At 40.8% G+C, this 20,529-nt stretch overlaps 1 protein-coding gene across 2 annotated transcripts; it reads right to left on the bottom strand.

The window, feature by feature from the left end:
- Positions 1 to 224: 224 nt before the first annotated feature.
- Positions 225 to 19,440, bottom strand: LOC138970438 (phosphoenolpyruvate carboxykinase [GTP]-like). 2 transcript variants are annotated; one of them, XM_070342896.1, is made up of 13 exons: positions 19,326 to 19,440; positions 17,042 to 17,217; positions 13,073 to 13,194; positions 11,303 to 11,487; positions 10,693 to 10,896; positions 9,989 to 10,176; positions 8,353 to 8,479; positions 6,989 to 7,200; positions 6,110 to 6,293; positions 5,587 to 5,682; positions 4,974 to 5,080; positions 4,437 to 4,599; positions 225 to 2,623 (listed from the first exon to the last, which is right to left on the bottom strand). In XM_070342896.1, the coding sequence occupies exons 2-13, from the start codon at positions 17,192 to 17,194 to the stop codon at positions 2,430 to 2,432; spliced, it is 1,935 nt and encodes a 644-aa protein (XP_070198997.1). In that variant the 5' UTR covers positions 17,195 to 17,217; positions 19,326 to 19,440; the 3' UTR covers positions 225 to 2,429. The 2 variants fall into 2 exon arrangements, with proteins under 2 accessions (XP_070198997.1, XP_070199004.1); XM_070342903.1 differs by lacking the exon at positions 19,326 to 19,440 and adding an exon at positions 18,577 to 18,675.
- Positions 19,441 to 20,529: the final 1,089 nt, after the last annotated feature.

Below are 20,529 nucleotides of genomic sequence, written 5' to 3'. Positions count from 1 at the left end.
AGGCTTAATGGATTTGCTCAGTCACAAGTTGACCCACTTGCTTCTGTAGAGGGTGCAAACAACAGTGAAGTATAGCACAGATTGCACTGGCTTCAATTCAGCTGAAGAAGTCAATTGATGTACAGCTTTACCAGTCATACCCAGAAGGACTATTTTTAGCACAAGTGAGATCAGATGCTTAATTTTTTTCATAATTTCAAACAGATAAAAGAAATGCAAGACCATTCTTTTTTATGTAGTTTATTAACTATATTTAACGCGCACACCAAAAATCAAACGTAACCATATAATACGTACAGCTAGAAAAAAAATTGTGCAATGCATTAAATCCAGGGTATTTTGTGGAACTGCCCATCTGTGTACATGCGTGACATGTAATCTGTTGCAAAATTTCACAAGAATACCATTATATTCTTCATGCAACAATGAATGGAATTAACTAGGGCACAAACACTACCCCCACAAGCATTATCAGATTCTCATTCATTAACAGCACAACAACATTCACACACCTCAGTTTAACACAGGTCACAGGACAGATTCATTGACTCAAGCTCAGCTCAGGTACAGAATGAGGCTGGGTGAACTATTTATCATCTAGCATTTTGAACTCAGATTCACTCCGGTTAACTGACCTGCATATCACAACATTAATTTGGAATACTTAATTACAAGCAAAACAGGAAAGCAACAAAAGCAATACATGCTACGAAAATATGGCAACAGAATGTAATTTTTTTTTTTAACAAACTCTTCATAATGCTATAAGAATTAAACCTTGCCATGCACATCTTAGCTATAATTTGAGCAGTACATGTGCTAATAGAAAACTTGATTTTGAGACCGATTATAAAGCGCACACGGCTTTCAATGTCTTAGAAAATGTATCTGGGACTTTGTTGCTAAAGTGAAAAGAGCACCCGCGCCTTAGAAAATTAGCACAAAAATAGTCGAATAATAATTGTAAATGGTAAAATATCTTTCACTCACATTTCAATAAATTTATAGATGTGTATAACAAATTGGAATTGCGTTTCATCCCTCCTCGTCCAAGTAGTGCATCCCTCTAACAAAGTTGACTTTAAATCCCAAAAGTAAATTTTACACAGCCTCACACTGGTTATCACAAATACACATGTATTCGTTTAAACAAATGAATAATTGGCCTGATGTACAGGTAGGGAAATCTCCACAGTTATACAGAATGTGCAAAATAATTACATGGGTGCAACCTGGAAAATTCCAAAAACCGGCAAAAGTTGGGGTCCAGCTTTTTTAGTATTCAAAATTAAAAAAAAACCTCTCCTGGAACAAAAACATCGGCAGCCGATGAAACCAAAAACCGGCTGCCGGCGTGCAGCCGGCAGAGTTGCACCCATGTAATTAAACGTCGAAAGCTTCCCCTCCTAGGAGACAGCAATACTGGGTCCCATCTTGAATGAGCAAAATATCAAATTCTGTTTTACAGCAAATAAAACAAAATCAGTTTTCAACAATATATAGAATGCAGCAAAAGAAACTAAATTCAAATGAAAGATGGTGAAAGAGGCTAACAACACTAGAATCTTGTGATCGAAAAAATACTGATTTTGTTACAACACTATGTATTTCAAATATAAATGCATGCACCTACAATGCCACAATATAGTATTCCTAAATGTATGATATACTAGCTGTGCCCCCCTCAACAAAATAAAGTCAAAATAAATGCAAACTTATGTTAATGACAGAAAAAGCTACATATCCTAGGCAAGATTTTCAAAATGACAAACTCCAGAACACTAACATAACACAACAGTAGGGTGCGGTCACAAACGGAAGCATACTGACAATATGCAGATAGATACTGGTCTCACAATAAGAAGATTGGCTGGACTCATTAACGACTGCTACAAAGCTATTGTAGTGTTACAGCTTCAGCCTTCACAACAACTCTTGAAATATAAGTTGCAATGTGAATTGTATATCAAACACTGCATACAGATTGCTCAAACACATATCTTGTAAGAAATCTTTAAAACAAGAAATAACTGGTTTTTCTGTGGCTTTCCATTCAACAATGTGTTGCAAATAATTTTCATATTTTACTTCTCACAGTATAAGCAAATGCTTTTGGGCTGCAATTTAAGGTTTTTGAATGTACCTAAAATTCTGCAAACCATCAGTGAAAGATTTACCTTAAGCCATTCAAGGAACACAGCCCAAAAAATGTTCCAGCAAAACCAAAATACTCGGTGAGATTGAGCTTAAAACTTGATGGAATACAGCCTCTGCTGCGGTCACAATGACTGTCCAAGCCCTAGCCAGCTGAGACATCACGTACAAAGCAACATTCATCTTGTCAAACAGTTTCTGCACAGCAGGCTAACAGCTAACCACCTCTGCAACACCAGCAGGTGGTCGCCACGACACCAGGGGTCCCTGATGGCTCAGTTGTCAGGCATAGCCACGAAGGCGGCCTCCTGGTCTTCCAGAAGCTTGAAGATGATGGGCGGCGTGTCGACGCCGACCTGATCCTCCAGGAAGCGACGGGACTCGCGAGTGTCGTCCAGCCAGTAGTGCTTGGGCATCGAGAACAGCTCCTTCTCGTTGATCTTGCCCAGACCCTCCATGTTGATCGACCCTGCAACACACCGCCACAGTCACCACCACTCGCATACACTGCTTTTCATTTTTACATTTAGTCAAGTTTTGAGTAAATGTTTTAACATAGAGGGGGAATCGAGACGAGGGTCGTGGTGTATGTGTGTATGTGTGTGTGTGTCTGTGCGCGTGTGTGTGTAGAGCGATTCAGAGTAAACTACTGGACCGGTCTTTATGAAATTTTACATGAGAGTTCCTGGGTATGATATCCCCAGACGTTTTTCTTTTTTTCAATAAATGTCTTTTATGACGTCATATCCGGCTTTTTGTAAAAGTTGAGGCGGCACTGTCACACCTTCATTTTTCAATCAAATTGATTGAAATTTTGGCCAAGCAATCTTCGACGAAGGCCGGACTTCGGTATTGCATTTCAGCATGGAGGCTTAAAAATTAATGAATGACTTTGGTCATTAAAAATCTGAAAATTGTAATTAAAATTATTTTTTTATAAAACGATCCAAAATTACTTTTATTTTATTCTTTATCATGTTCTGATTCCAAAAACATATAAATTTGTTATATTCGGATTAAAAACAAGCTCTGAAAATTAAAAATATAAAAATGATTAAAATTAATTTTTGAAATCGTTTTAAAAACAATTTCATCTTATTCCTTGTCGGTTCCTGATTCCAAAAACATATAGATATATGTTTGGATTAAAAACACGCTCAGAAAGTTAAAACGAAGAGAGGTACAGTAAAGCGTGCCATGCAGCGCAGCGCAACCGCGTTAAACAGGCTCGTCACTTTCACTGCCTTTTGCACTAGCGGCGGACTACGGTCATTGTGAAAAAATGCAGTGCGTTTAGTTTCATTCTGTGAGTTCCACATCTTGACTAAATGTAATTTCGCCTTACGCGACTAGTTTTTTATCATTTACTCTTTAGTGCATTCACTAAGCATGATTGTTGATAGTACTATCTTGCTAATAGACAATGTTCAGAAATAACTGGGGGGTTTGTACAGGTTGTGAACGAGTTGTTTCTCTTGGAACCATTGAGGCAAGCTTTCCCACGTGACATTATAGGCCGATCACTATAGCGAGCAGCTTGTCTCCACCCCACGCCGTCAGCCAGCATGCTTCCAAGAGAAACAACTCTTTTACAACCCATACAAACCCGACAGTTATTTCCGGAATTTGTCAATTTTGCTTAATAAACCAGAACAGACCAGGCTTATACTGTGAACAGGAGACAGGCACAAAAGAAAAGAATGTGGGCAAAGGGAGACAACCAAAAAGCATAAATCTGTTTGAAGATGGAGGGTAACCAGAGTTTGATTTCCCTGGAGCTTCTGCTTTTGGATGAACCAAGGGACATCAAGCTTCCTACAAGTATAATGTTAGTGCTGTGATGCATCGTGTCTCAAATGCTGGTCTTCCTGTTCTTTGTATTTCAAATTAAAGAAACGACAGCTTATTTATTCCCTCGAATGGGGACCGATTACCGACTCAATATCAAAGTTATTTTTGCGATGAAATCCATTACTAAGGCTGAATTCATGAAATTCCTCCTGAGAAGACATTAGACAATAATATATTCCACCGACAAGGCAAAAACTACATGGCTTAAAAGTACCTAAAAAGACAAGCAAAGATGTACGGTATGCAAATATGACACTAAGCACGTACATACCAGACACTGAAACCCACTATTTAACTTAAATTCACAGTCAATCATGTCATTTTCTGTGCAATGATCTCCAGAGGATCATATAATCATGCTATGCAAAGCGCAGCCAAAGCACGGATATTTGTTGTGGTCTGCGCTATATAAACTATCATTATCATTATACCTGGCTTGGGGATGAATCCGATGGGCGACTCCACAGCAATGTCTTCCCCCTTGCAGCGTCGCAGGATCCAGTCGATCACGCGGATGTTCTCACCAAATCCTGGCCACAGGAACTTGCCGCTCTCGTCCGTGCGGAACCAGTTGACGTGGAAGATCTTGGGGAGCTGCATGCAGCGAAGAAATATAGAGTCTGGCATTAGTCTATGTAGAAAGACATGTTCTTGTAGCCTCCATTAAAAGGGGCAGAACTTTATCATGTATACCTTCACTTTCAGGAAACCAATGCTATATAATTCTCTTCTGGTGGGGTGCTGGTGCTTTTTGCTTTTTCAAAACGTCTTACTCAGCACCTTGTTCAGTCTTTCCACATTTTTCCCAAACACCGACATGCAATTTGGAAGCAAACTCACATGCACATCTGCACTCACACATACTGATCAAGTTTTTGCATACAAAATATCACACAGTACTGAAACCCACAGCAGGGGCCCACAGACACACACACTGGGAAGTGGGGGTGGGGGGGTTGAACACGCACCTTCCTGCCGGGCACTTTGGGCATGTCCAGCCAGTGCTGCAGGTAGTGGCCGAAGTTGTAGCCCATGAAAGGTCGCATTGCCATAGGATCGTGCATGATCTTCTTGCCTGCACACACATGAATACACATTCACCATAAAAGTTGGGAAAATAGAAAACCAGCATAACAATCTACACATCTTAAAGTTTGCACCTCCACCTTTTTTAAAAAGCGAGAAACTGATTGGCAACCATTTAAAAAAGCCAGAAAGTTATCGCAAACTATTTTAATGTGGAGGTGTCAACTTTAAGCATGATCTGAGCCATACACAAATAACCCTCATGGCTAACAGACTACTTGAATGTATCAATGTATCCCTGGCAGGGCTTGACTGAATACATTTCCAGTGTTCGAGAATTGTTAATTTGACCCATATCACAGAATCTGTAACATTCTAAACCCAGATTGATCAAAATACAATGTAAATATAATACAATACAATACAATAGCAAATCTAAACAACAAAGTGACTGTGGGTGAGATGAACAATAGCATTCAATAATACTTTATTATCTGAACTTGAAAAATGACAAGTAAATTCTTGAAGCGGTAAAGCATGAAAGAAGCTGCTCACCTTTGAACTCAGCAGCAGCAGTGGCCTCAGACTTGACGCAGGCGCCAATCATCACTCCGTGCTCCCAGCTCTTGGCCTCGAACACCAGAGGCACACCTTTAAACCATATAATACAACTCATAACAAATCATGATATTCTACAGTAAAGCGGTCAGTAATTCATAGTATTTCAGATTAATGCTAACAATAAATCATAATTTACAGTAAAGCTCGCAGTAATTCACAGTATTTTAAAATAAAGCTCACAATTAATCATGCTATTTTACAGTAAATCTCAATCTTTTACAGTAAAGACAAAAACAAATCATAATGTTACAGGAAAGCTCATAATAAATCATGATACTTCACAGTAAAACTTGCACTAAATCACAATAACTACAGTAAAACAATAAATCAACATTTTACAGTAATTTGAGTCAATCTCACAAACACACACAACCACACCACAGTAATAATAACACTCTCTTCAGATTTTACATCAACAAGCATCACAGGTGAACCACAAGTGGCAACAGACTCTCACCCTTAGGCCTGCGCCCGCCAAAGATGATGGCACTGACGGGCACACCCTCGGGGTCCTCCCACCGGGGGTGGATGATGGGGCACTGGGAGGCCGGGCACGTGAAGCGAGCGTTGGGGTGAGAGGCTGGTGGACCCGGTTGACCAAGCGCCCGCGTCTCGTTCAGCCATGTCTTGATGGCCATGCCCTGAAAAAAACGAATGGCCAATTACACATACAGTGGAACCCCCATTTTAAAACCTACAAAAATCAGGCATGGGAATTGAAAAAAGTAAATACGGCTGAAAATTTGTAAGTAATATGAAAGTCGACGGCTCGAAGCGCTTAGCCGTACTAGGGGGGTCCGGGGGCATGCCCCCGGACATTTTTTTCTCTAAAGAACCCAAATTGTGCAATTAGGTGTCATCTGAGCTCCAAATTTACCATTAAATTCAGTTTTCAGAACCATTTTGCCTCTCCCATTTATTTTTTCGGCGGCCACTCGGCGGACAATTCCCATGCCTGAAAAATCAGAGAAAATCTGGTCATGAAAAGTAAGGGGTCTTTAAATTGAGGTAAATTTACAGAGGTTACAAACAGAAAATAAGAAAAAAATTAAGGTCTTAAAAAGGGAGAAGTCCTAACTGAAAAGGGGGTTCCACTGTACTGTAAAAAAAAAGGAAAAAAGATTTACCTTTCTAAAAGAACCAGGAGACAAATGAAGAAACACTCAAACAGAATATCCGCTCTCCTCCCCTCTCTCCCTAAAAACAACAACAAATGGAGCAGCCCAAAGCTCGTGCTAACAACCAGGGAAAATAAGGAAGCTGTTCATCAATGCGTTGAACTTTCTCTGCCTTTATCTCTTTCTCCCCGCCCCTCTCAATGGCAGACATTACCAACCTTGGGAACTTCATCCTCGAGCCCCTCCCAGTAGTAGCCACCGTCAGCTGTCTCGGCCACGTTGGTGAAGATGGAGTTCTCCTGGAAGCTCATCATGGCGTTGGGGTTGGTCTGCATGTTGGTTCCCGGGGCAACGCCGAAGAACCCGGCCTCAGGGTTGATGGCTCTCAGCTCTCCCTTCTTGTTGAAGCGCATCCAGGCAATGTCGTCACCTGAAATACGCATGCACATCTTTCAAATAACAGTCATAATAGACCAATTCCGGAAATAACTCTGTACCTCTAGGGTTTAGTTAGGCATTTGTACACCAGGTTGTTTTTGAGAAAGATGCGACATTGGTTGCAGCGGTGGGATGTCATTCAAAAACCTTTGAACGACTACAGCGGAACCCCCCTTTTAGGATCCCCCCTCCCCCTATTTTAAGACTTCCTCCCTTTTAAGACTACTTTTCAAGACATTATGTTCATAACATCTGCTAATTTACCTCCATTTTAAGACTGCATGCCTTCCTTTAACTCATTTGCATTGTGTCGGAGTTGTAAACAGCTGTGCTTTGCGTTGCCGACACGTTGGAAGTTACGATCCGACGGATATCACGAATTTTTAACGGTGTGAACGGCCCCGCTGACCAAAGGAAACAACCCCCGCAATAAACTTCTGCCTGTCTGAAGTGGAACCATTCACTGCAAACTGTTCCTTCCCTTCAATTGTTGGGAATAATTCGATTTTATTGACGGTGTGCGACCCACGTGTTTTGACTTTTTCAAGATGGTGTATCGTTCTGCTACACGACGTATTAACTTGAAAAGAGTGCTAGAACTTGTTATTCAGGACGGTTCTGATCTTGACCTTAGTGATGATGATAGTGGAGACGATATTTTAGATTCTGGTGACGAGTATGTGCCAATGGACGATGATTTGGGTGATGATTCGGACAATGAAAGTGTCGATCATGACATTGTGTATGATGAACCCATGACATAGAAATTGTTTTTTTGCTTCAAAGAGGTAGTTTGACTGGATGTGAAGACAACAAAAGGTATGTTCTTTCAAATGTTTCATATACTTTCTAAAAGAGCAAGTTTCAAACTTTGCAAAAATGCAAGGTAGGTTAGGTTATTTTGTGTTGATTTTTTTAATTTTTTTTTAAATGGGTCAAAATCGTGCGCCGGGAGGGAACACGAGGGAAAATTTAGACGCGCCCCGAATGAGTTAAAGATCTGATTTTCTCAGATTTTTGAAGGTCGATTCCACTAAATAAAGTGATTCATGTGCATCCCAAATCTCGAAACAACCATACTCTTGACTCAGCACAATCATTACACCCCCCTCCCCTCCCCCCCCCAACACTCTTGACTACTGACCCACAACCTGGACCTTGTAGCCGGGCAGGGTGGGGGTGGTCATGGCCAGGTTGGTCTTGCCGCAAGCACTGGGGAACGCTGCTGTAATGAACATCTCCTCTCCATTGGGGGGAGTGATGCCAGAAATCTGCACAGACAGCCCATATTAGTGTTCATTGTATTCTTAGTGTTAGCAAACTACATGCCAGACATCTGCAAAATAGCCCATTTTAGTGTTCATTGGACAGTGGAACCCCCCTTTTACTACCTAACAAAAAAATCAGAGAAAATCCTATCTTAACCATTAGCACTTCAATGGTGCCTATCTTCTTCTTCTTCTTCGTTGTTCACTAGATGGAGATTCCAATCGCCCGCACGAAAGCAGCTGTCCTCCGTAGGTCCTCCAGGCAATGGTGCCTATAAGCCAAGAGCATTACCACTGTGCACCCAGGCTGTTCATTTTTGGAATGTGACCAAGTGGAGGGAGAGTCTTATCCTTTGTTAAAGCCTGGCCAGATCTGAGACAGTGAGGCAAACTTATCACGAGGCGGAGTGGGCCTTTAACCTTCAGCACTCCACATATTTTTCTGTATTCTCTCCCCTGCAGGCGAGTTATTTTCTATGATGGGCTTTGAACGTGTCACTGCCTACATCAAAACACCTCTAACTTCCATTTGAACATCACCATTGATGTGAAATTGCGCATGTGATTACAATAAACATTGAAGATCCTGCAGTCTGTTTGTATGCTTTGTGGTTTGGTCTGTGAGTACGTTAGTTAACTATAAAATAAATAAACAGCATTCTTAATCATTTGCTCGTTTCAAATGTCAGGCACATGAATCTGCTTAGGAAAATAACACCTTCCTCATGATGTATACTAGATACGCTTAATCCTATGGTGCGCAAAAGGCAGTTGACCAGTACAAGTCATAAGATGAACGTTTCGCAAGGCCCGAGTCAAAAGCAGAAGACGCAGGATCGAGTGACTTCTCAGTATGATTTCCATCACGCTGCGCACTGCACACACGATACGCACTTGGATTCTTTTCTTTCAAATGACCTCAGATCTGTGACAAGTAGATCCACCAATTTTTTTGTGAGAAACAGGAAGAAAATAAATCACCTTCTGACAGATGTAGGTCGGAACTCCATGACCCAAAACTCGACGAGCCAGGCATCAAAATATCTAGTTTTTACTCATTTTTTGTCATCGATTTCGGACTCAGTAAATCATAGTTCGATTCCTCCGCATGTACACCCCTCACCATCACCTATTTGTTGGAAGACTTTTCTGGCCTAAAACATTCCAATTCATTGCCAGAATGTTGAAGATGTCTAAAAAGCTTCTCGATCAGACCCTTCATCCTCCATTGTGAGTTCAACTTTAATTCTCTTCATAAACTTCGTAAAAGTAGATCAAACACGACCGAAATCTATCAACGGCTTCAACGAAGATGGAGAGCCTCGATTGATACCGGATAAGCAAGTCAAGGTTGTATGCAAATGAACATACCGGCGGAAAATTCAAACACACTAATCTTGGCGATTTCCGTCGCCGCTGGCTGCAGGACCGAGGTGATGACGGGCGACCACGGTTAAAGGACACTAATTTTGAAATGTGCACGACACAATAAAGAGAAGAAACATTTCTCACCAGCATGTGCTCTGCCATCCAGCCCTCATCACGAGCGATGACACTGGCGATACGCAGTGCGAAGCATTTTTTGCCCAGCAGAGAGTTGCCTCCATACCCACTGCCGTACGACTTGATCTTGCGCTCGTGGGGGAAGTGAGCAATCAGCACATTCTCGGGGTTGCATGGCCAGTGGTTCTTCACCACCCCTGCGAATGACCGTTTTGAACAAAAACCTCACTATGCAGGATAAGCCAGAAATGTGGGCATATTTATAACAACCTCAAAAATAAAAAATAAACTAAAGAAAAAAAAACTAATACATTATACATGAACAGCAAATTTACTGAAATCCTCAATTAATATAGCTTGAATTGATACTGTAAAATACCCAGACGCTTTCAAACTTCCTAAGTTTCACAGAGTGATGGAGAATGGGAACCATCACACTATCACATATATATTCACAATGTACTGGTCATATGACAAAAGATGTTTGAAAATGACTGTCCGGTTTGAATGGGTTGTGAAAGAGTGAATATCCTTGCTTTAATGGGACAAACAAACCACATGTGCTCTTTTTCCACGTTTCCGACACACTCCTCACCACTCGACCTGTGGATTCACTCTTTGACAACCCATACAAAACCAACCTGAGTTATTTCCAGAATTTGCCTATGTGTTGCACCTTGGCAGCAAAAAAAACCTCAATAAGCAAAACTCACGTTGCACAGGTCTAGGACAGCCAACGGAGTGGATGCACTTGACGAACTCTTTATCGCCCAGCACTTCCCACACCTTTGGCGAGATGCGGGTCATGAGACGCATGCACAGCAGTACGTAGTTGGAGTCTGTCACCTGAACTCCAATCTTGGAGAGAGGAGAGCCAATAGGTCCCATGCTGAAGGGAATCACATACATCATCCGACCTGCAACAGAAAAAACCCACAAGAACTTAGTCCACTTTCCGGTGAAAGGTACTTAATTTATCTGCTTTGCAGCCAATTGTTGTTGCTTGACTCATGTACACAGAACTAGATTTTCTTATCAATCCTCAAATGGCAGGTGTAACTTCAAGCAGCAGACCACAACAGCTTTGAATGCAATTTGTTTTTTAAGTTTGTGTGAATAAAAAGATGATTACAATTAAACCCCGTTCAGGCAAATGTCCCTTGCCACAGTTGAACTTGAATAATAACGACATCAAAGAAAACATAAAAGGACTGTACCGCACTCAAAAGATTAAGATTTTATACGACTGAAGTGACACACACATGTCTCACACAAGCAAAATAAAGTCACCTGTACGACATCATTAGAGATCAGAAGACTCACCTGCCATGCAGCCAGGGAAGCGATCGTTGAGTTCCACCTGCATTTGGTCGGGGCCCATCCAGTGTCCAAGGATGCCAGCCACTCCTTCACGCACGTGCGGCACAGTCTCGTACTTGTCCGGAGTGCAGATGAACGTCTTGGACTCCACACGCGCTACATCCTCAGGATCCGTGCGGCACAGGTAACTGGTTATTTCAAAGTAAATGTTTTAGCAATCAAGGTTCACAAGTGGAAACTACTTACATAAACGCATAATAAATAAAACAAAAACAAAATCCCAGGTCCTGCTCCTGCCATGGTATTGGTACCTATCGTGAGAAGACGCCTCAAAACCAGGAAAAGTATTCCTCCATTGCAGATGTCCTTACAGATGTTATGTATTTCTTTCTTGACCCCCCGCAGGTTAGGGGGAAGAATTTACCCGATGCTCCCCAGCATGTCGTAAGAGGCGACTAACGGATTCTGTTTCTCCTTTTACCCTTGTTAAGTGTTTCTTGTATAGAATATAGTCAATGTTTGTGAAGATTTTAGTCAATCAGTATGTACAGGGTTCATACAGACACCTGACAGTGAAATTCAAGGAGTATTCAAGGAGTTTTCAAGGAGTTCAAGGAGGTCAAATTGCATAGGTGTACACGTGGAAAAACTTTCATCAACCATGCATTCAAAGCTCAAACCAGAAACGTAAAGTAAAACAAAAACATTTATTTACTTTTTTAAATTAAAAAATTTTTAAAAGCACTTTCCACCCGGCATGACTACGATTTTCGACCGGCGATGGCTTGAAACGCTGTCACAATGAATCGACACACTGCTTCTTCAGAAATGGCGCTAAAAGCTACCCGGATGAAGGGGAAGTAATCGGTTTCAACTTCCCTTCGCACGATGGCAGACGACACACGACTTGCACACAACACGCACACAATCGATATAAATTGCTGAAAAACTTTAATATTAACTTTTTTTTTTTTTTGCCTGCACTTCAGAATTCAAGGAGGTTCAAGGAGGTTAAACACAAGAATGACCATTTTCTCCAAATTCAAGGAGATTCAAGGTCCTTGAAAAGGGGGGTTGAAAATTCAAGGAGATTCAAGGAGATTCAAGGAGCGTATGAACCCTGTATGTAAGAAATGTTAAGTCCTTTGTACTGGAAACTTGCATTCTCCCAGTAAGGTAATATATTGTACTACGTTGCAAGCCCCTGGAGCAAATTTTTGATTAGTGCTTTTGTGAACAAGAAACAATTGACAAGTGGCTCTATCCCCCCCCCCCCCCCCCCCCTTTTTCCCCGTCGTGATATAACCTTGAACGGTTGAAAACGACGTTAATCACCAAATAAAGAAAGAAAGATTTCTTTCTTACGACCTGTAAGGAGTTTGACTTTGAGCCACAGTAACAAAGGGTTCCTTATACAGCTAGCTCCATCCGCAAGATTATTCAACTTGATACAGGTGATACAATACCTGAACAATGCATGTGCATGGGCACAGTTTTGCAAATCATTCACATTCTTCTTAAATATTTGAACGAACCTATTTGTGATATCAGGACACAAAATAAAAGATACCCTCGAACAAAACAAACTAGAATGTGAACCTTACCATACTAGATTTGATTTTACAGACAAATAAATTAAAAACATTCAAACATTCACACATTCAAATTTGACAGATTTTTTAAGATCCAATCATATAAAGTTTTAAAAGGAAATCATATCAACGTTCAAAAACATATCTTATGCAGAAGAGTATTATATATATGTTTACAAACCTGTTCTTGTACTTGGTCAGGCGGGTCAGTGTACCACGCTCTTCAAGTTTATGAATGATCTCCTGGGCTTCTGCCTCAGATCCATCACAGATGTACACACCACGAGGCTTCATCAGTTGAATCTACAGGCAAAATGATGCAACCCGCATGTATATCAAACAAATGCCAAATGCTCAGTAACACTCCCAACAAGTCAGTGCAGACACTACAATTTGGAAACCCCCATTTTAAGACCCACGAACTTAAAGAATCCCTCCCTTATAAGACCCTGTTTTCTCAGACTTTTTGTTCATAACCTCTGTGAATTTATCCCTTTTAAGACCTGCTTTTTACATTTAGTCAAGTTTTGACTCAATGTTTTAACTCATTCGCTGCGCGTCGGAACTGGAATTCCGACACCTGTGTTTAGCGTTGGCTGCGTGCCGGCACTTGAGTTCCGACGGATATCACGAATTTTTAACGGTGTAAACGGTCCTGCTGACCAAGGGAAACAACCCCTGCAATGAACTTCTACCTGTCTACAGTGGTACCATTCACTGTAAACAGTTCCTTCCCTTAAATTGTTGGGATTAATAAAAATTTTGTTGACGGTGTGCGACCCACGTGTTTTGACTTTTCCAAGATGGCGGATCGTTCTGCTGAGACGTAGTAACTTGAAAAGAGTGCTAGAACGTGTTATTCAGTACGGTTCTGATCTTGACCTCAGTGATGATGATAGTGGAGATGATATTTTAGATTCTGGTGACGATTTTGTGCCAATGGACGATCATTTGGGTGATGATTCGGGCAATGCAAGTGTCGATCATGACATTGTGTATGATGAACCCATGACGTAGAAAGTTTTTTTGTTTTGCTTCAAATTGGATATTTTGCGTGGATATGAAGACAACAAAAGGTATGTACTTTCAAATGTTTCATATATTTTCTAAAAGAGTAAGTTTCAAACTTTGCAAAAACATAAGGTATGTAAGGTTATCTTGTGTTGTTGATTTTTAATATTTTTTTCAAAATGGCTCTAAATCGCGCGTTGGCAGGGAACACAGGGGAAATTTAGCTGCGCAGCGAATGAGTTAACATAGAGGGGGGAATCGAGACGAGGGTCGTGGTGTATGTGTGTGTGTGTAGAGCGATTCAGAGTAAACTACTGGACCGATCTTTATGAAATTTTTCATGAGAGTTCCTGGGTATGATATCCCCAGACGTTTTTTCATTTTTTCCATAAATGTCTTTGATGACGTCATATCCGGCTTTTTGTAAAAGTTGAGGCAGCACTGTCACACCCTCATTTTTCAATAAAATTGATTGAAAATTTGGCAAAGCAATCTTCGACGAAGGCCGGACTTTGGTATTGCATTTCCGCTTGGAGGCTTAAAAATCTGAAAATTGTAATTAAAATTATTTTTTTATAAAACGATCCAAAATTACGTTTATGGTATTCTTCATCATTTTCTGATTCCAAAAACATATAATTATGTTATATTCGGATTAAAAACAAGCTCTGAAAATGAAAAATATAAAAATTATGAGCAAAATTAAATTTCCGAAATCGATTTAAAAACAATTTCATCTTATTCCTGGTCCGTTCCCGATTCCAAAAACATATAGATATATGTTTGGATTAAAAACACGTTTGTTTGTTTGCTTAACGCCCAGCCGACCACGAAGGGCCATATCAGGGCGGTGCTGCTTTGACATATAACGTGCGCCACACAAAACAGGCTTCATGTCTCACCCAGTCACATTATTCTGACACCGGACCAACCAGTCCTAGCACTAACCCCATAATGCCAGACGCCAGGCGGAGCAGCCACTAGATTGCCAATTTTAAAGTCTTAGGTATGACCCGGCCGGGGTTCGAACCCACGACCTCCCGATCACGGGGCGGACGCCTTACCACTAGGCCAACCGAGCCGGTCTTAAAAACACATTCAGAGAGTTAAAAAGAATAGAGATATAGAAAAGCGGGCTATCCTCCTCAGCGCAACCGCTCCCGCGCTTTTCTGTATTGTTAATTTCACTGCCTTTGCCACGAGCGGTGGACAGACGATGCTACGAGTATACGGTCTTGCGGAAAAAATGCAATGCGTTCAGTTTCATTCTGTGAGTTCGACTGAGCTTGACTAAATGTTGTATTTTTGCCTTACGCGACTTGTTTTGCATTTTGGAGGCCTTAAAAGGGAGTTTCCACTGTACTACTGAAGCAGAAAAGCTGTTGGTCACTCCATATTTCATGCAAAATTCATGCCTGTCTCTTTCAGCAACCAGCTAATGGTTTTTTTTTACTGAAAGCTTGGATTATAGTGCACACATGTTCTGAGAGTGAGAAGAACAGCACTTTGAAAAGTTCTAGATGTGAACAAGGCAAAGGCATCTAAAAACCAGGATATATGCAAGTTCTCTCTGCCCTTTCCTATGAGGACACACTCAAGTAAACAGCATGGTAGGGTACTAATAGAATACAGTAGTACCTGTGATGAGGCCCCACCGAAAAGATGACAATTCACAAGAAAGGGCACTTTCTGCTGTCCCCTCATCTATTAATTTATCAAAATATATCCTTCAGGACAGGCCACCTGCAATCTGGTGACACTTTAGGCTGGTTCTAAGGGTGTAAGGCCTAAAAAAAAAATAATTGTGGTTACGGTAACCCGACCTACCCTATTTTTAGGGGCCGACCCTATAACTTTTTATCATATTTAGTCAAGTTTTGACTAAATATTTTAACATCGAGGGGGAATCGAAACGAGGGTCGTGGTGTATGTGCGTGTGTGCGTGTGTGCGTGTGTGTGTGTAGAGCGATTCAGACTAAACTACTGGACCGATCTTTATGAAATTTGACATGAGAGTTCCTGGGTATGAAATCCCCATACGTTTTTTTCATTTTTTTGATAAATGTCTTTGATGACGTCATATCCGGCTTTTCGTGAAAGTTGAGGCGGCACTGTCACGCCCTCATTTTTCAACCAAATTGGTTGAAATTTTGGTCAAGTAATCTTCGACGAAGCCCGGACTTCGGTATTGCATTTCAGCTTGGTGGCTTAAAAATTAATTAATGACTTTGGTCATTAAAAATCTGAAAATTGTAAAAAAAAATAAAAATTTATAAAACGATCCAAATTTACGTTTATCTTATTCTCCATCATTTGCTGATTCCAAAAACATATAAATATGTTATATTCGGATTAAAAACAAGCTCTGAAAATTAAATATATAAAAATTATTATCAAAATTAAATTGTCCAAATCAATTTAAAAACACTTTCATCTTTTTCCTTGTCGGTTCCTGATTCCAAAAACATATAGATATGATATGTTTGGATTAAAAACACGCTCAGAAAGTTAAAACAAAGAGAGGTACAGAAAAGCGTGCTATCCTTCTTAGCGCAACTACTACCCCGCTCTTCTTGTCAATTTCACTGCCTATGCCGTGAGCGGTGGACTACGAGTATACGGTCTTGCTGCGTTGCATTGCATTCAGTTTCATTCTGTGAGTTCGACAGCTACTTGACTAAATATTGTATTTTCGCCTTACGCGACTTGTTACATTTGTCAAAACAAAAAAACAAAAAAAACAAAAAACAGTGCAGAAAACGCAATGAAAGCGAAAGCGCTCGAGTCGCACACTTATTTCCCTATCAAGTAGGTTTAATTTGTACACATTAGAAAAAAAAGTTTAAAAAAAAAAGTGATTGCCCACCTTCCTACCCTATTTTTTTTGGGCTATGTTACCTTAACCACACCTATTTTATTTTTTGCCTAATCTATATACAGTGGAAGTCCTCTTTTCAGACCTAAACAAATCTGAGAAAATCAGGTGTTAAAAAGGATGAAGTCTTAAAATAGGGGTCAGTTTACTATAGTTATGATCAGAAAGTTTTATATAACAGGGTCTCAAAAGGACGGGATTCTTAAATTGGCGGGTTTTAACAGGGAGGTTCCATTGTACTGTTCTCAAGTTTGAGCAACTTACACAATGGCTGACAAAGATCCTGACAGACTTGGGCATCTTCATGAAGTCGCCCTTAGCAACAGGAACATGTCCAACTTTCTGAAGGACGATTTCATGGACCTCTGTGACCAGGTCTTCCTCCTTGATGTCCGGGTACATATTAGCCGTCGTCATGGTGGCTGTTTTTTCTATGGAGTCTGGAAACACACCCAAAACACAATCTTTTTAACATTCTCGACAGTAAATTATTATCTAAGAAAAATTCAACAATGAACACAATCAAAAATAAACAGATCCTCTTATTCTTGGGTGCAGTTCTTCATGTAAGGTTCCCCTAATCAATGAATCATGAAGAAGTTCGGCTGTTTAGTTCCCCATGTTTACAAACAGGAAAAAAACAGAACAAACTGAGCTGTTGCATTGCTATTTAACCCCTTGACTGCCTTAGGACGGGTATACCCGTCCTGCACTTGTGCATTATTTCCATGATTAGATACTAAAAACAGATTCTTGGTTGAATTTCTTTTAAAAATAACATAGGTTTTACTTTTCTACCTACTGCCAGTTTGGAGCTAGAATTTTTTGTGAATTATTACACCCCGAACTCCAATATTCCCTGGCAGTCAGGAAGTTTTGATTGGCAGCGAAAGGGTTAAGGCCCTGTCACATTTGCGTTATGCAGGGTGTCACACTTGCCTTACGCTTAAATGCAATCACCTTTGCGCACGAGCTTATGTCAATCATAAGCTTTGGACCAGTTCTATTTCTCTATGTAGATTTCATAACGCGGAGCAAGTTGACCAATCAGGAGAGGCCAGGGGCCAATTTCACAACACAAAAACACAGACGGTCGACTGCCCTGGTTAAACCAGTGAAATACAGAAATCCAACACAATCGGATTTCACGAAGGAGATACCAGTCAACTGATTGTTCGTCTTCGCACGGGGAATTGCCCGATTGCAGTGTTGCTCTCCTCTAGCACCATTGTCGGACAACCGCGTTAATCCGACAGAAAATGTGATTATCCCTAGAAGAATACTCACATTATGTTTGGATTCTGAAGGATATGTGGTGATCGTTTTCTGAAATGTATCCATGGGACGCAGTAATCCAGGAATAAAGTCAGGGTTATGTCTTGAAGACGTCACATTATGGCGTAATAGGATTCGACGTCACGCGAAGGAATTACAAAAAGTCTTGGTCATTGTTATTTAGAGCGGGCCGAGACTAGTTTCTTCTTCGAAATTGGCAATTTTCACGTGGGAGTGAGTAAGCAAAAGTGGTAATGTTGAACCGCGTTATGAATCGTAACGCAAGTGAGACCGCGATTTCATAAGCACATCCCATATGGCGATGCATAAGCTGTGAAACGTATTAACGCAAGTGTGACACGTACTTCAGCAATAATTAAAGTGCATAATTATGTGAGCGCAAATGTATAAATGCACACACACAAATATACACACATGCACACCCAAGGAGTGCATCTGCTTATAATTATGTCAAAATGAAAGTAGCCCACTGTCTGAGTGAATAAATGACATAGGCTACATACATGTAATAAAACAGTTAACTGAGTCTTGAAAGATTAACACTGCATCACTTCCAGACAAAGCCAGACAACAGAATAACACTCCGTGCACCAGTATAGTTGCCCTAGCGCCAAAGTGTCAGACGTCGCACAATAGCAATGTTTGTAAACGTCAGGTTCCAAGGTCACTCCGGATCACCGGTGCGTGGCCTTGCCTTTGTCTGGTCACGACCTCCGAATACTTTACTTCGGCAAGCACAATCACAACAAAGCTGAGTGAGCAACACCAAGCGATTTGGAAAAGTATGCACTCGCTCCGTTGGGTAATAAACATCATTTTGATCTTGCAAGAAGTATAAAAGGCTGTATAAGTTAAAATACTTTCATTACGCACGAAATGCGCAGTAAGCATTTGACAACACGCAAGGTCAATGCATTCGCCGAACGGCCTTCACCTCTAATATAAAAATCGGCGTCAAAACCGGCACTGCCAGGAATGATATAAATACGCCATATGGAAGCAACATAGTGCTTACAATATGCCACTGGCGCACAAAGTGCAACTGAACGCACAATTGCACACCTTGTCAAGCGACGACAAGAAAATGGGGCGTGGACGACAAAAGCATAACGTACAACTGGGCCTCTGTTGCACAAGGCCTATGCGACAAGATAAGTTTACAACGCATAAATACCCAACACAATAAACTAGTTGCAGGTTTCACTGAATAAAGATTTTAATCGTTTATGGAAAAATAAAACTGTACGCATACCTCACAGAAATTTGCACCGTCGAAACAAATGTCGAGCGAACAGCGTCTGTAATAACACGGGCCAAGTTCTCGGCGTAGCGTCGGAAACCGGAAAAGTGTGCAAACTTCGCTACGATTGGTCACATAGTGTGATGTCATTGCCCTCCGAGTTTGCAAGCGAGGCCAGGGTCAGCAGTACCATTTCACACAAAAAGCCTTTTGCACATTTTTTTTTTTGGGGGGGGGGGGGGGGGGGGGGGGGGGTTGTCGGGGGGAGACCTTCTGTCCATTTGCACGTGTGAATGAGTCCATTTAGAACATGTTTTTCATACATGGGCCGTCTTCGAAGGCGCACTGTAGCAGAGGCGTGGGCCCCATAATGGGACTGACCATGACGTATACTCGTATCTACAAGAGGCTCATACATATATATAATTTGTATAAATGATATTCAAGTCAAAGGAACTAAGTTGTGTTATTTCTAGGAGAAAAAATGTTGCCCTCGAGTTTTGTCCTAATTTGGCCATTCAAAAACAATATGAACAACGTGATTTGCGTAATGTCATGGTGTGAATCAACTTGGTTCAGTATTATCTAATCAATTAAGTGATTTATGTACATGATTATCTATTTTACTATTATCATTATCATCATTATCATCATTAGTAGTAGTAGTAGTAGTAGTACAGTATTATTAATCATCTCTCTCCTCAGGCTCTCTCTCTCTTTCTCTGTTTTACTAATTATGTAAGTATGTAGTAGTAGTTATTATAGTAGATTTAGTCCCTCTTTAGGGCGAGGGCCAGATGCAAAAAAGTATACCAATGCTTATTCTGTTACCCTCGTAAAATAAAGAATTGTCATTGTCATTGTCATTGTCATTGTCATTGTCTCTCACTAGTCTCTCTCTCTCTCTTGAAATGTTGGACTGTTAATTCTGTAAAGTGTATTGTAGTATTTCTTCTTGTTATTGAGTTACCCTCAATGGGCGGGGGCCGGATCAGTCACTGAGTGAAAAAAAAGCATCATGTTTGCATTGCTTAGCCTATTCTGTCTGGCCCTAAAAAAAAAGTTATATTCTCTCTCTCTCTCTCTCTCTCTCTCTCTCTCTCTCTCTCTCTCTCTCTCTTTCATAATTCTACTTTATCCAGACTAGTAGTGACCCGGTGTCACGATTTCATCTTTCACCTGTGTACATATTTCCCCCTCGACATATACTCAAGAC

Source organism: Littorina saxatilis, linkage group LG1 (genome assembly GCF_037325665.1).
Source record: "Littorina saxatilis isolate snail1 linkage group LG1, US_GU_Lsax_2.0, whole genome shotgun sequence".
In the NCBI taxonomy this organism is placed as follows: domain Eukaryota; kingdom Metazoa; phylum Mollusca; class Gastropoda; order Littorinimorpha; family Littorinidae; genus Littorina; species Littorina saxatilis.
This window is presented reverse-complemented; position numbering and strand designations above follow the sequence as displayed.